We start from the raw sequence: 16,799 nt of genomic DNA, 5'->3' as shown, positions 1-16,799 counted from the left end.
GCTTTCCAGAACCCTGGTTCAATTCCCAGCACCCACCTGGCAGCTCACAACTGTCTGTGATTCTAGGGATCTGGCACCCTCACACAGACATACATGCAGGCAAAACATCAACGCAAAATAAAACCAAACAAACCATAAATGTTGCAACTTAACAGGAGACCATTATTAAACTACACTAAATAAAATATACTTAAGAGAGAAAAGAAATTTGGGGTTATCGGCTTGTCTTAAGATGAGAGTCACAAAGTGTCAGTGCTCTCTATAGATAGGCTTAAGGGTGACTGCTTTATCTGCCTTAATACCAATGCATGGGGAGTCAGTGGAGAGCGACACTTTCCTTCCAGTTCAGCAGTGGAATCTGAGCATCAAACACCTCTTCAATGATACCTGGCATGTGCTCACAATGACCAGCAGTGGGTCTGGTCTGCAAGTGTGGGAGGCAGGCTCATGATACCAGGTCAGTCTTCGGAGCTCACCCAGTTAGAAACATGGGCAGAAGAGGTTCAGGGTATGAGCTGAAAGTTCAGCCTTCACAGGAAGGGCAAACTAGAAACTAAATGACTACAAAGGCTTAAAGACAGACTATAAACTATGCATAGATTGTGTGTACTTGTTTATATTAGATATGTGTGGGTGTTTTGCCTGCACATATGCCTGTGCACCACATGCATGCATGCATGTCCTCAGAATCCAGAAGAGGGCTGCAAATCAGCTACTATGTGGATGCTTGGAATCCAACCCAGGTCGTCTAGAAGAGCAGCCAGAGCTTCTAACCACTGAGCCATCTCTGGAGCCTTGGACATGCTCACTTACATAAACAAAACCCACATTGCTTTAATTTTTGATTTGTGGTACTGTCTAAACAGCTACTTAGTATAAAATAACTACTAAATAATAAACACCAAATTACTTCCTCATAAAGTAGAAAACTTTAGCTTGGCCCTGGACCACTGTAAGGCAACGAGGAACACACTCTCGGAAAACTTCTCTTGGATTTTCAAAAGCACCAAGGAGCACAGTCTGTTAAGCCTGGGATGCAATGTTTCACAGTTCCATACTTTTGGGTCACAATGTTACTTTATATTATGAATATAAAAGCTGTTAAATATTACAATTGTGACATCTAAAACCAAACAAAAGGCCAGGATGACAAAAGACCAGGATGAACACTTCTAGGACAAGGGGAAGCCCTTTCTGCAGTGATGGAACTGTCCTCTGCATCTTGAGACAGGTTTAGCTTATACAAATGACTGAGCAAAAACTACATTTAGGATTCATTATATGGATTTTGCTCCAAATGAAAGTATGAAAACATTGGACCTTAAATAGTACTCTCAATATAACAAAACATTTAGGGAGAAATGTGCCCATTTGTCAACCCTTGGACTTAAAAAGCACGAACTGAAGGGAATCAGAGCTTACTAAGTAAGTGAAAATTACTTTAAACTATACAGCTAAACAATTGGCAACCACCAAAATAAACACTGCCTAAACTTAGGCAAAACTCTGTACCTATGCAGGTACCCTTGAGCCTCTCCTAGGAGTGTCCTGGCTGAAGAAAGCCTGGCCCTTTATAGACAGAAGTGGAGACTCAATTGTCTATCAGCATAGAAAGTTGAGGTAATGCTGCAAGCTTCCCAGCTGAAGCCCTAACCTCCCCCACTGGACCACTACAGTTAAGGTATGACTGACCGACCCTTCATGGGGCTGGAGAGATGGCTCAGCAGTTAAGAACACTGGCTGCTCTTCCAGAGAACCCAGGATCTATTCCCCATACCCACATGGCAGCTCACAGCTAGCTCCAGCTCCAGGAGATCTGACACCCCCACACAGACATAAATGCAGGCAAAACACCAATGTACATAATAAATCAATAAATAAGTTTTTAAAAGTAAAAAACAAACCAACCCTTCCAGCCAGTTCCTGCAGCTAACCATCCCCACCTTAGGGTTACATTGCTGTGATAAAACCCTGACCAAATTCAGCTTGGCTTAGTTCTTCTTAAACCTCTAGGTAACACTCCATCCTGGAGGGGAGTCTAGGCAGAAACTCAAGCAAGGCAAGAACCTGGAGGCAGGGACTGAAGCAGGGTCCACAAAGAGACAGTGCTTACTCAAGATCTGCTCAGCCTACTTTCTTATATAGGCCCAGGACCGTCTGCCCAGGAGTGACACCACAGTGAGCTGGGCCCTCCCACATCAATCAACCAACCAACCAACCAATCAATCATTAATTAATTAATTAATTAATTAATTAATTAATTAATACAATACCCCACAGATGTGCCAACAGGCCAATCTTATGGAGGCATTTTTTTTCAATTATGACTCTCTCTGCCTGGGCAGAGTTTCAGTGTCTCCCTCACCTGTTTCTCCTCTTGGCCACATTAAAGACACCAATGAGATAAAACCCTCTGCTGGCCTCTATTAGTCAGCCATTGCTCTGTTCACATTCTTGATCTGAGAAACAGTAGCTCTTGGTTTTCTGTTTGTTTGTTTGTTTATCCTAATTTCCCTTATTTCTCAGCTCCAGTCTGGCTTCCAGGCCCTCCCCACCCCACCACTCAAGTCCTTTTAACATTCTCCATCTTCTGTGGCTTCTATTCATCTCTCTCCCTCAGTCAGTGTCAGGAGGCTGCAGACACCTGGAACACTCCCTGTCCCTTGGCAATGCCACCATCCCTTGGGTAGTTGTGAACTCTGCAGTTCTTCACAGCTCTTCCTCTCATTGCTCCTGCGTGCTGGTTGTCCTGAGGTGTCCACACACAGCTACAGCACACACCTACAACAGCCGCACTGTGGTTCCTCCATTCTGTATTGCCAGCATAGGCTCTCTCCCCTGAGTGCATTTCTACAAGTTAAGGGATGAGCACAGACAGACACCCCCTACCTACATGAGGCCTAATGCAGGTTTGGTTTCTGCCACACCGGTCTGCTCCCTTCCCACCATGTAGGGAGACAGCCTAACTCTACCAATAAATCTATTTATTTTCTTGGGCACATAAACCACCAAGCCCCAGTAAACTTGGCTCTTAGACTGAATACCCCTTACACTCAACTGTTTCTCTGTAGGTTCATAACCATCTTCTGGCTTCCATCACCACAGCCTCCTAACTGATCTCCATTCTCCAGCCCAGGGTCCACGTGCAGCCAAAGCCATCTTTCTACTGTGCACAGCAGATAACATCGTGCCCCTGGATACTGTTCTATCCAGTGCCACACAATACACAGGCATGAGATGATCAATAAATACTTATTGAGTAAAAATAAGATAGTGCTGAACTCTCCTGCCATTCTGTACTTAGACATATAAACTAAAGAGGTAAAATTTTCAAATTTAACTTATGAAATATGAGAAGTCTTGTCTCATAGCAAAGCAGTAACATCAGATGTGAGTACCTTGAATATTCCTAGCTTTGACATAACTATGACGTCGAAATCACACCCTTGCTCAACTCCTTCCCCCTCCAAACACAAAAACAGGTTTCTACTTTCCAAAGGAATCAGACAATTCTGAATAGATGTTTACTTACGTGCATAGAATTGACTGGTCCTCACGATCTATAAAACAAAATAAAACAAACAAAAAAGTGATCATTTGCCCAACTTTACAATGTATTATACAATACAGTTGCAGTGACAGATTATAAAATAGTAGTAATCCTCCTCTTAAGTCAAAGGTGAGTCTGCTTGAACCTGATTACCGTCCTACCTCATGCCAGGTTAATCAGTTCCCACTGCTGTGCCCCGTGCTGTGGGGCAACAGGACCCAGACAGGAAACACTGCTTCCTAGCTGATTTTATGAATACCCGCAACTAGTCAGGATAGTTTATGTGAGGCTTACCCACTGCCTCAAGTCAAAATGAACCACCTCTCCCTTAAACCATTTTTCTTAGGTATTTGTAACGCTGACAAAAAGCTGACTGAAGATTCCAAACACAACAAAGGAGCGTACAGTAACACTCTGTTTTCAGGATTATTCAATTTTTAATATTTCAAAGTGATTTAATGATTGAAGCATTCAGACTTTTCAAACAAAAAGAAAAACCCAAAACCACATCTACATAGTTAATAGGATAAGATTTCTAATTACTTGCAAGTATTTTTATCCTATTGCACAGTGTGTGTATGTACATGTGGTGCTGGGGACTGAACCCAGGACTTCATATATGTCAGGCAAGTACTTGCCCACTGAACTACATTCTGGCTGTTATGTTTTTAGCAGAACGGAACAAGTCTGCTACGCTTTAAGAGGCACTGTAGGTCACAGCCCTGGTTCAGGCAGCTACTTTATTGCCTCCAATCGGTGCTCACTGTTCTTCTAGTTAGATGCCACCAGGTACCCAAAAAACTAAACACATCTGTTCATATATTCTGTATTAAACTAAGGTACACACAAAAACCCTGCTACTGTACTGGCCCCCACTCAAGTCTTTCTCTCTCTTTCTTTTCTTTCTTTCTTTCTTTCTTTCTTTCTTTCTTTCTTTCTTTCTTTCTTTCTTTCTTTCTTTCTTTCTTTCTTTCTTTCTTTCTTTCTTTCTTTCTTCAGAATCTTTCAATCTAGTCCTTGTCTCCTGGGACTCTCTATGTAGACTAGAATGGACTTGAATTCACCTGCCTCTAGGATTAAAGGTGTGTGCCACTTATCTACCCGGATCAAGACTTTTTCTGCATGGGGGTGGAAGGGGAGGCTTTTGAGACAGGGTCTCTCTACATAGCCCTGGCTGTCCTGGGACTCAGTCTGTAGGCCAGGCTGGCCTCAAACTCAGGAGATCAACTTGCCTCTGCCTCCCATGTGCTGAGATTAAAGGCTTCATAATTACACCCAGCTTCAAGACTATTTTTAAAATAGGTTTTTAAAAATTCTTACAAATTGTACTTATATATGATATGCAATGTGATATTTCAGTGTATGTATAACATATCATAATATGACCAGGGTGCCAGGTATATCCATCAGTCCATCAGCTATCGCTGTTTCTTGTGGAAAGCATTCACAATCTTGTCTATCAGCTATTCTATAATCTACAACTGTCAACCATGGTCACCAACTATGCTATGAACTTTAAAGTGATTTTTCCTATCCTGCACTCCTGTACTGGGGAACAACTCTCTCTACCTCACTCTCAGTACTCAGCGTTTGTTGCTGTTGTTTTAACTTTAGAATCAGCCCCTAAGCTGGTCCTGGACTTGTGATTCTCTTGTAGCCACCTCGTAAGTACCAGAACTATAGGTGTGTACCAGCAAGCCTGGCCCAATAACTAATTCTTACTATTATCTAACGATCCTGTTAGCTTTTACCCTGGCTGCCACACACAACACTGATGTTAGAGATCCAATGTCTGTCCCAGCAGTCCCACAACAACGCAGGCTCCACCTCTGAGTCCCTGCTCTCTTACTGCAGTTCTATGTGCAGCAGGAAACCTTCCTGAGGGTCCCCGCCCCTTCTTCCTGCGGGCATATACTGGCCTAGACAAGCAGCACTGCCATTTGCTCCCCCAGAGCTCTACTTGCATTACCAGCCTTGGCAGGCTATCAGGGTTTTTAAGTCCACTGGAAGAAACGTGGCATCGGACACCATGTTGGTACTGGTGAGATGCTGGAACTGTAATCTTTGTTCCAGGCTGAGTTTGCACCAACCGCCTGCAGTGACCACTGCTCCTTGTGGTTCTTCACCTCTGAATTCATGGTTTTCAGGAAGGGTGTATTTCTCTTCTACTTCTACTTCTATCTAATATTCTAAAAGTCTAGAAGAAGAAAGATGGGGTGATGCAAAAATGGGGAAATTTATGACAAAGGAATTAAAACCCGCTAGTAAGACAGAAGAGAAGCACAGTTTACTAAGTTTCATCTACTGCTTTGCTGTTTTAGTTGTTGTTTTCTTCTAAGACAGGTCTTTAGGTTAGCCCTGGCTTTCCTGGAACTCTCTATGTAGAGCAGATTAGCCTCAAACTCAGAGATCTGCCTGTTCACTCTCATATATGAGCCTTCAGACCCTTGAGCTCTCTGATTGACTTCTACACAACACCATGATACCAAGTTTTAAAAACGACTTTTTTAAGCCGGGCAGTGGTAGCGCACACCTTTAATCCCAGCACTTGGGAGGCACAGGCAGGCAGATTTCAAGGCCTATGAATTCATGGTTCAAGGCCAGCCTGGTCTACAGAGTGAGTTCCAGGACAGCCAGGGCTACACAGAGAAACCCTGTCTCGAAAAAACAAAAAAAGACTTTCTTGAGAAGGGGCATTTATTTTTTAACATTAAAGAAACTAAAACACTAGGCTAGGGGTGTCACTCAGTGGAACTGTGTCTGCCAAGCATGTGTGAGTGCCCTAAGCTCAAGAATTCAACAGCCAGTACAAAAAAGAAAAGAAGAAAAGAAGTGTAAGGAAAGACAGGAAAAAAACAAAAAACAAAACAAACAAAACAAACTATGCACATACAAAATAAGCAAAGTCTCCTAATACATCCATGAAAGCGTTCTCCCTGGATCTGTACATACCCACCACTGTCTGAAGTGAAGACTTCCACAATGTTCCTGGAGACATCTCCCTTCCCCATACGGACATTCATCCTCCGGCAGCAATAACAAGGAAGCTCTCCTACTCCTGCACTTCACTGTCGCTCTGACCTTGTATTGCTTTTGAGTTTCTCTCAGTCTCTCTGTTAGTACATAGAGGAACGGGCCTGAGAATCTCCAAGATCCTTCCAAGTCTATGACACCGTCCCCTCAGTCCCGACCTCTGGGTTCGGTTTCACCGACTCCTCCATTCCTAAACTGCCAAGAGAGGCACCATGACAGTGCACAAGGACCCTCCAACTCTGAAAACCCATAAATGTATCTAGACAGTGACATTTATAGTGAAAAGAAACTCAGTTAAAAAAAAAATCCACCCAGCCTTCTAACGAGCAGACACGCGTGCTAGTGCAGCCAGCCCAGTGTTTTCCAAAGCGCCTTCCAAAAGCCACGGGAGGAGACACTTAGGATAGCTGCCATGAGCCACACGCCCAGCAGTGGGAATGTTCACGTCAACAATCGCAGCTCCCATCCTAAAAGCCTAGGAAAGAGCAAACGAAACCCCAAGAGAGGAAACAATAGAGAACAGAAAGCATCACAGGGGAAAACCGAGTTTGGGGGTGGGAGGCCTACTTATTGAAAAACAAAACATAACCCAAAGAGCTCTACTGTCTGTAACTATCAAAACAGTGAGTGTGAAATTAAAATCCTTCCTATAAAAAAGCAAATTTTAGGAAACATTTAAAATTGATATAAACCCAACTTTCTATAGTCTTCTGAAAGTAAAGAGGGGAAGCAGTTCCCAGTCTACTCTAAGAGACAAGGCTTACTTTAGCCAGATGCTAAACCTGGAAGAAAAAAAAAACGTAATGGAAAACATGTATCTCATCAATAAACACACAAAATTCTTAACAAAGCGAGAGCAAACAGTACCGAGTAATCTACACAAGTCGTATAACAGGCGAGTGACACTTATCCTTAACCTAATTCACTTGTTAAAAAATTAAGAAAAATCACTTCATCACTGAATAAATGTAGAAAAAATATTTGGAAAAAAAATCCATTCGTGATGTTAAAGAGAAAAAATAAAATAAAAAATTAAAGAACTGCTTAACGAGGTAGAGCACAGAGGAATCCCAGTTCGCAAAGGGTATGTACCTGACACTACAGCCCGATCATCTCTGTGAGTGTTGTACATCTAGGATGGCGAGGAAGGTAAGGAGGGACAGCTGTCCTCATTTTAACACAGAAAAGCAAAAATGGGATAAAAGTTAAAGGCACAGAAAGAATAGTGTTTCTATTTGAGGAGAGATGATTGTCTAGTATAAAACCCCAGGGAATCTTCAAAAACAAATTACATACCTACTAAAGCAGTTTTAAAAGATTTTTTTTAAAAAGGTCAGTAGAGGGCTAATGTGGGAGCTCAGAGGGCAGAACTGCCTGCCCACAAGCCTGATGACCTGGTTTGATCCCTGGAACCCAAATAAAATGGATGACAGAATCAGCTCATACAAGCTGGCCTCTGACTTTCACAGGTGCATTCACAGTTACCTAAACACATATACACACTAAAATTTCAATTGTCAATGTATTTTAACTTGGAATCCTATTTCCATATATTAATAAAGAAGTTCCATTTAAAAATATAAAAGGCACCCAATGTTTCACTTTACTAAGGTATTTGTTATGCTTACATGTTAGTCCAATGAATCATGAACACTGTGAATACAAAAAACAACTCAACAGATCAGAGGACATCTGTGTCATGGAAAGACAACCATGCTCATGGACCAGAGGATGCAGCACTGTCAGTTCTGCATTACCTGACCTATAGAGTCAATGCTGGGCTTTTTAAAGAACAACAATGGGAGATGAAATCAGATGCTATCTGATGTCAAAGTCTATTGCATGGCTACCATTAGGCAAGCCAAAATGATAATGATGTTAGACATTTAGATCAAAGGATGTCCTAAGTGAGACCTTCAGCGACTTTCAACAAAGATCGAAGGCAGTGGAGAAATAGTCAGTAGTGCTAAACCAACCAAGAAACACATGCAAAAAAGAAAGAAAAGAAAAAAGATAAACCAATAACTCAAAATAGATCAGATCAGAAGAAAACCTGCAAATCATTTCTCTAATAAAGGATGTTTCTTTAATCATTTCTCTAATAAAGGATTATTTCTTTAATAAAGACTCAGATTATACTTACAAATACCTTGGCCATATAGTTAGCTAGGCTCTACTCTGACTAGATCACAACTAAAGATAGCCATTTATTTTAATCTGCACTCTGCCCGGGGGCTGGCTACCTGTGCTCAGGTGTCATGCATCCATGCGCCCTCCCCTCGTTTCAGGCTCTGCTCCTCCTCCTCCTCCTCGTCTCCCCCAGGATGCTTTCTCCTCCTGAGCCGGGGAGGTAGCCAACCAAGCCAGTAGCTAGAAAGGTAAATTAGGGGTTACCCCTCAAGAATTGTCAAAGCTAAATAAAATAATCATCGTCTGAGTCTCATTTATTAGTGAGCTAGCTGGGGATACGCTTAAATTGGCTGCACTACAGTCTATCACTTAAATACAACCAAATGAGAGACTCAAATGGAATTCCTAGAGTCTACCAAGATTAGGCTGTACCAAGCAGTGGTCTAAATTCACTCAGAGCAGGAACCAGCTAGGCCTTGAATGTAATAGACTTTGTCTCTACAACTGTCCAGGCCTTGTGATTTAGACATGAAGATGGCTTTTCACTTCCCAGTCCCTTCAGTACCCTGCCCCAGGGTACTCCTCTGGCTAGGCTTATGACAGGTCAAGTGGATCTTTGTAATGGGGCCCACAGCCTTTATCATTCCTGGTGGACCTCCTGGGCACCCTGGCTGAGCCTCTATTTTACCATGCACTCAGAGTCTGCTTATAGTTTTCCTTAAGAGTTCAATAACAGGATGCACTTTGTTCCAGCGCAGGAGCCTTTTTATATGGTTCCCTTTGGCTTAGGTTCACTTCACTGCTCTGCTTCTGAAGAAAGCTTTTTAGTGCGAATGAAACACAGGACAGCTCACTTGATAGTGCCCAGGCCCACAAATAGTCATAAAATATCTTCTGTCTCCCTTGAGAGGTAAAATGCCTAACTCTTATAAATTTTTATTGACTAATGAAATTAGAACTGTGTTTCTAAAAGTGACTTTTGCCTCAACTCTTCCATCAAAAAATTATTTTATTCTTTTTTGTACCTTGGTGTTTTGTTTGTATGTGTATATGTGTGTGTATGTGTGAGTATCAGATCTCCTGGAATTATAGTTATAGTTTGTGAGCTGCCATGTGGTTGCTGGGAATTGAACACAGGTCCTCTGGAAGAGCAGTCAGTGCTCTCAACTGCTGAGCCATCTCTCCAGCCCATTTCTTCCATATATATACACACACAGACATACATACATATACATGATATTTTGTTGTGGTCAAGAATCTATAATATACTTCCTGATGTCACTTCTGCCACCAAAGCCCATAAAGATAAACGATTAACACGGAGATAACAAGAACTCATTATACACACTTCCACAACAGCCAAGCCACCAGAAAATCTTCTTAGCAGTAATACTTTGTCTCACTACACTGTGGTCAGAGGATGTGGCCTGTCATTTCTTCTTTTAAGAACTGAAGTTTTTATCGGTGACCTGCTTCAGAATTTGCTCCAAGTTCCAAACTGTGTTTCTTGCTTGACAGGCAGCTAGCTGCCTGTCACACTTAGTATTTTATCCCTACTTGCTAAACCCTAGGCTACAAAGAGACCCTATTTCAAAACCAAAACACAAAAAATATGTCAGGTTTTAATTCTATCTCACACTTTTAACAACCTACATGTTCTTGGTCAAGTTATTTAATTTCTTTGTTCCTTGGTATAATAGGGATAAATACAAATACGTATTATAATTTACAACACGAATTATTGCAATTTTCAATAAGTTGTCCTTTCTAGCATTAGTAATGATAACAATATCATATGCTCACAGACTACATATTCCTCATATCTTCCTCTTCTATATTTGTCAAGCTGACTTGGGAACCATTCATAAGACATAACATCTATTTTTGTAAGCTGGTGTAGTAGAGTCAACTCTCCAATATGCCTGGCAAGATTTAAAATTTCAATGTCTTTTCTCAGATGTAATTCTACCAGACTTATGTCACCCACCAACTTTGCAGGCACACAGCCTGCATCCTCACATATATGGGTAGGGATGCTAATAAGGACACATCACTCTGGTACACACCCCGAGCAGCCCAGGCAACTCACACATCTATCAGCAGCTCCAGTACAACCTAGCAAGGGTCACACAGGGGCCTGTGGGATGGTGTGAGCCTCAACTGTCCGACAAACTCTTCTCTGTTTGCTAGTAAGTCCAAAGTAGTAGTGCATCTATATTCATACTGCTTTAAACTGATCTCGATATGTTAAATAACAGGCTCTATACTCTTTCCTGGCATGCATATTATGCTCAGAAGACTGCAATATTTCCTCCTTTTAAAAGAAATTAGAATCCTGTATAGGGGAGCCTATCCCCGCCTCCTGGGAACTTTGCTTTTCTATAGTAACCCAGGCATAGAGAGGCAACAGTGTCAGCTGAAACAAGGGACCCCAGACTCAGTTAAAGGGGTACTCTTCGAATTCTCCTCTCACAAGACACTCTATATGGTCAAGACTTTTAAAAAAAAAGGCTTCCATAAATCATCGTCCAAAGTCAGGGTTCAAATGAAGGACTAAACAATTCCATTAACTCATTTTGATCCAAACGTAAACGCTTTTAATGTTAACCAATCAACACATTTTAAAACTTTTCTCATCTCTTTATTTGCATTTAAACTACAAGTAAGATTTTATAATTCTCCCTCACTCAGTGATGTGTCCACCTTTCCTTTACTCTTATTGGTTTCATGTTTATTTAGAAGTACCACAGACTTAACCTAGGGCCTGTACATGCGAAGCAAGCAGGCTGCCTACCCCTTAGCTATATCCCCAACAGTGTCTCAGTAATTTACCCAGGCTGGCCTTGAACTTAATTCTGTCTCCAGGCAGGTCTTGGACTTATGTTCTTCCTATGCAGCTGGAATCACACGTCTGTACTACAGGCTTGGTTAGTTTTCATTCCATATTACTTTGCAGCACTGGATATGGGCTGAACCCTGGGCTTCACAATGCTAAGCTAATGCCCCACTGATATACCCCGTCCCCATCCAGCCCCTTCCTATTGGTTTTAAAGCCGCATACCATGGAGTGCTACTTGTGCTAGTTTATGGTAGAATCGAACATGTATTGAAAACTTGATGCTTCTAAATATTAAAAAGTCCATGAAATATTGGTATGAAGCAGCAACTGTACTTTAGTTCCTCTGAAAAACGGCCTCATCATCCACTTTAATCATAAAGTTAGTAACCTTTCAACAATTAACACTTTATTTATTGACTGATTGACTGATTAATTGATTAAGACAAGCTTTCATTGTGTAACCCTAATAAGGAACTTGCTATGTGGACCAAGCTGGTCTCGAACTCCGAGATGCACCTACCTCTCTCTTCCTTTAAGTACCTCCATGCCTGGCCCACTTTTTAACATTTAAAAGGAATATTAAAACATTTTGTAGGTCAGATTAAGACATTAAAAAACAGGACCTAATAAATTCCAAGCATTTCTTATTCCCGCATTTGTTTACCTTGAAGCATGCATCTGTAAGCAGACTCTGATATGGCGTAGATGTGTGGTGGCATCTCATGGCGTTTCTTCCCTCTATACATTTCAATAATATTCTCAGAGTAAATTGGAAGGTTCTTGTAAGGATTTATCACCACGCAGAAGAGTCCAGAGTAAGTCTAGAATAAAAATGAATACAGAGTTAACAAACAGGAAAGTCAAAGCGAAATCTGTATTTCTCATTCAAATACAACCATAGCCAAAAACAACATGGTAATTTAAATAAAGAGATCTTTATTCTTCAGACAACTCATCTACCTCCCAAATTAAGTCATCTCACCTGGACTTTTCATACAAAGTCTACGTAGTTTTAACAGCATTTACTTAGGACACTCTCCTGAAGTCAATTCTATAAATGACCCTCCCCTGTAAAATGTACATACCACACAGTTCACAACCATATCGTGGGCCTTTGCTGTTCACAGTTACTGTCTCACAAACACACAAGTTAAGAAAAACTTGTTAATGTTGTTTAGACTCCAAGTTACAGTTAATCTTTAAGAAAATACCATTTCCTAAGTTTGGGTATAATGCCAAGGAAGAGTATTCCCAAATTATCTGAAATGTGATTAAAATATCCCTTTAAAATGTTCTTTGTAGAGTTGTTTAATCTTAGGGGTGTGAATGTTTTGCTTGCACATTTGTATATGCGCCATGTGGGTGCCTGGTCCCATGGATGTCAGAAGAGGGCATTGGATCCCTTGGAACTGGAGTTAAGATTGTTGTGGGCAAACGGATGGATACTGGAAATCAAACCAGCAGAGCAACCAATGCTCTAAGCCACGGAGCCCCCAAATTCTCAAACATCTTCATAAAGCCAAATTTCTTTCAATTAACTTCACAACAAATAGAATACAGAAGCAAATATGAGAACCCAACTCTTTTGCTAAGATATTAAAGGGATTTACAAAAAAAAAAAAAAGTATTTACTTTGCAGCTCTTTTGGTATTAAAATTTTCTCATAAAAAATAACTGTTGTTAACTTTATATGGGTTTATCACTTTAAAATGAGATAATAAACATTAAATTTTGTACTTTTAAGTATGGTAAACATTGTCACAATAACCCAAATGCTCCTCAATAATTTATAGACTGGATTACAAGACTCCAGGAGACCTTCCTGATCAATATGGTAGTCTTCATTCAGAAATGACACTAGGGCTAAAGAGATGGCTCAGCGGTTAAGAGCACTGGCTGCTCTTGCAGAAGACCTAGGTTCAACTCCAAGTACCCACATGGTAACTCACAACCATCTATAACGCTAGTCCTAGAGGATCTGATGCCCTTTCTGACTTCCTTCCTCAGGCACTCAGCACACACGTGGTGTACATAAATACCATCAGGCAAAATGTTCTCCACATGAAATAATAAAATAGTATACATTTCTAAAAAGAAGAAAATAATGGCATGCTGGACACTTCTTTTCATCTTTTCAGACCGACTTCTGACAATATTCTATAAAACTCACTACTGAAAAAACAAAGATAGGGAAGCCTGCTGGCTCCAGATGTGTTCTCTGCTCCAGATGTGCCAGGCCACTGGGGACTGTGGCATTTGGCTGCATATGAGGCAGACCTTTTAGTTGGTTAACCCAAATAACCAGCAAAATGATGCTACAAAGAGCCAGAGAGACGAGTAAGTGATTAAGAGCACTTGCTGCTCTTAAAGAGAGACCCTTCCAGTTCTCAGTGCCCACACAACAGCTCACAACCGTCTGTTACTCCAGTTCCAGGGGATCTAACACCCTCTTCTGGCCTCCACGGCACCAGGCAAGTACATGGTACACATGCATAAAACACACAGCCAAAACACTCATACACATAAAATAAAGACACATAAATCTCTTAAAGAAGATGGGGTGGCTAGCAGATTAGGAGTGTTGCTGAAGCTGTGTGGCCAGCTCCCCTGGGACAGCTGAGGGGACTGTAATGAACAGCTGTGTTCGTAAGGCCTGAATCCTTGGCAATTGCTGCAGAAAGCCCTCTAGGGACCACTCTGCTTTGAAAGCAGCAGTTACTAATTCTAAAACCAGAGGAAAGCTTGCCAAGACAATCCAAGTGACCAGACCACCTCTGTCACTGCTCTCTGGCTTTCCTTGAGGCTCTATGGCAGGCTCAGAAGTGGGAAGCCAGTGAGATGGTCTGACTGGAGGCCACTGGTGTGACTTCATCTGACCTCATGAGGTCGCCTGAGACCGGATGGATCCATGACTTGCTTCTCTTGCTACCTCAGCCCCTGGCCTTGTTTGCCTAGACTCAGGCAGCTTTAGCTTGCTCCTGCCCTTCCCAGAGCACCCTCTTCCACTTCCTCCCAGGCAAGTCTTCCAATAATTAATCCAGTCTCAAATGACAAAAACCAAGCAAAGATAATAAAAATGTCTTTACAGCAACAGAATAGCTACTGCACTATGAGGTGGAAGGAATTAATTATGAGTATGACACATGTTTGTGACAGCTACAGTTGACATACACAAACTATGCATGGATGGAAATATCACTGTGCTTTTAAAGTGTCCACTACAAAATAGACTTAATTTTTAAAGTATTTTATTAAGGATGAAGAAAGGAAGTCAAACTCAATTGCTAATGGGTTTATGTTATAGCAGTAATAAATTATAACCACATATTAATGAATTCTTAAATACAACACCATTTTTCAGTCAAAAGTTAGGTCATAGCCTAGCAAGATACTACAGCATCTGCACTTCATGGGGTTTTTGTTGTTGTTGTTGTTGTTGTTGCTATTGTTTTGTTTTTGTTTTTTTTACACAGGATTTCTCTGTGTAACAAGCCCTGGCTGTCCTGGACTTGCTTTGTATACCAGGCTGGCCTCGAACTCATAAAAATCCACCCGCCCCTTGGTATTTAAGGCGTGCGCCACTGCATGTGGCCTTGCACTTTATGTTTTTAAGAGGTAAATAATTATAGAATGAAAAACAACAAAACCCTCAAAGCTAAAATACACAAATCAGGAGCCACACTCTGCACTGTGGCTGGCGGAGGTAACCCATTGGAACAGGACACATATTTAATCAGAACTAAGTCCAACATGTCTTAGGCAGTTTTCTGAGGACAAGATTACAAAATCTCACAAATATGAATTAAGTCATCAAAAAGAAAACATTAAATAATCATTAGCATCTCATGCTGGCCAAGGACAATGTAACAAATGGCTAAACAGAAATCTTATTAAAGTATTAACTTCTGAGTTCCTAAAAAATTAGATCAAATATTATCCCCCCCCACTGATCGTTGAATTAATACTATATCTCTTCTGTCTTCGCTAGGCACGTGGGTCTGCAAGTTCAGATAAAACTTTAAGTATTTGAATGTGTACACAAGGTAGTAAGCACCTTCGAGAAGCACACATGCTAGGTGTGAAAACAGCAGGCACAAACTAAACAAGCCAGGCACCTCGCAAGGCTGCAGGATGCGGCCGAGAAAGGTAAACAGGTGTACTGAGAATGGAGAGCGCTCTGGCCAGGATGCCCAGCAGAGACCAGCCACCAAGAGCCGCGGTATCCTGTCTAAAGCTATGAAACTAGACATAACAGCCCCAGATGATCTTTGATGTTGTTCTTCCCTGAGAGGCTGTTAGGGCCAAAGGAAGGATAAAGAATTCCTACAAAAGCAGTGCAACTTAAGACTCTTACACGGCAGACTAAGAAAACTGGCATCACGGGAAAATGGTTAGGACAATGTGAGAAAAGTCAGCAGTCGCACTGAACAATTTAGTTTCTGTCCTCTATAGGTGACAAAGAGTGACTTGGGGTAAGAAACACTTTTACACTAAGTACAAATCTGGCAGCCATCTGGAATAGCGATTAAAGGAGGGAGGAAACCAGCAGATACAGGAGGCTGCTGGACAGTCCCAGCACAAAGGCTCAGCCTAGATGAGAGATGGAGCAACACAGTCCAGAGATGGAAAGGTCGTGGAGAAGCTGGACATGGGCCTCCCCGGATGTACTGAGAAATTCACAGGAAGAGTACTAAAGACAGAGAAGATGCAGATTCAAGCTTGCGTAACTGGAAGAGTTAGTGAGACAAGAGAAAGATAACAGGCTTTGTGGGGGAAAGACACTGCATTCCCTTTTAATGTACTGAGACTGTGGGACTGCAGACAAGTCAAGTGGGATGCTTATGAACAGTTAGTCTTATTAAATTGCTAGAGCCACAGGAAAACCCTGAAGAACTGAGAAGGCCTGAGGGGAAAGTCTGTGTAATATCGTGACTGCACATCTTTCCTAAGAGAGAGATACACAAATATTGCACACACAAAAATTCACAATTTTGTAGGTATGTTTATATGAAACGATGTTATGCTTCCAGGCTCCTGTCTCTGCTGATCACTGCCTGGAATGCTGCCCTCTCCTGTAGACCACTCCCGGAAATGTTGCTCCTCATCTTTTAAGTGTCAGGCCAGTGTTTAAGAAAGCAGGGCTTCGCGTGGGCCTGGTGGCGCAGGCCTTTAATCCCAGCACTCAGGAGGCAGAGGCAGGCGGATTTCTGAGTTCGAGGCTAGCCTGGTCTACCAAGTGAGTTCCAG

General features: G+C 41.7%; 1 protein-coding gene across 2 annotated transcripts in view; it reads right to left on the bottom strand.

The window, feature by feature from the left end:
* Myh10 (myosin heavy chain 10) overlaps positions 1 to 16,799 on the bottom strand; it is a 119,219-nt gene that overhangs the window by 77,517 nt on the left and 24,903 nt on the right. For both annotated transcript variants that reach the window (XM_029546082.1, XM_021211456.1), the window contains exons 3-4: positions 12,217 to 12,373; positions 3,533 to 3,560 (exon numbers count right to left, since the gene is read on the bottom strand). In XM_029546082.1, coding sequence (XP_029401942.1) covers positions 3,533 to 3,560; positions 12,217 to 12,373 — 185 coding nt within the window. The remainder of the gene's footprint in view (positions 1 to 3,532; positions 3,561 to 12,216; positions 12,374 to 16,799) is intronic.

This window comes from Mus pahari, chromosome 14 (genome assembly GCF_900095145.1).
Source record: "Mus pahari chromosome 14, PAHARI_EIJ_v1.1, whole genome shotgun sequence".
NCBI lineage: Eukaryota > Metazoa > Chordata > Mammalia > Rodentia > Muridae > Mus > Mus pahari.
This window is presented reverse-complemented; position numbering and strand designations above follow the sequence as displayed.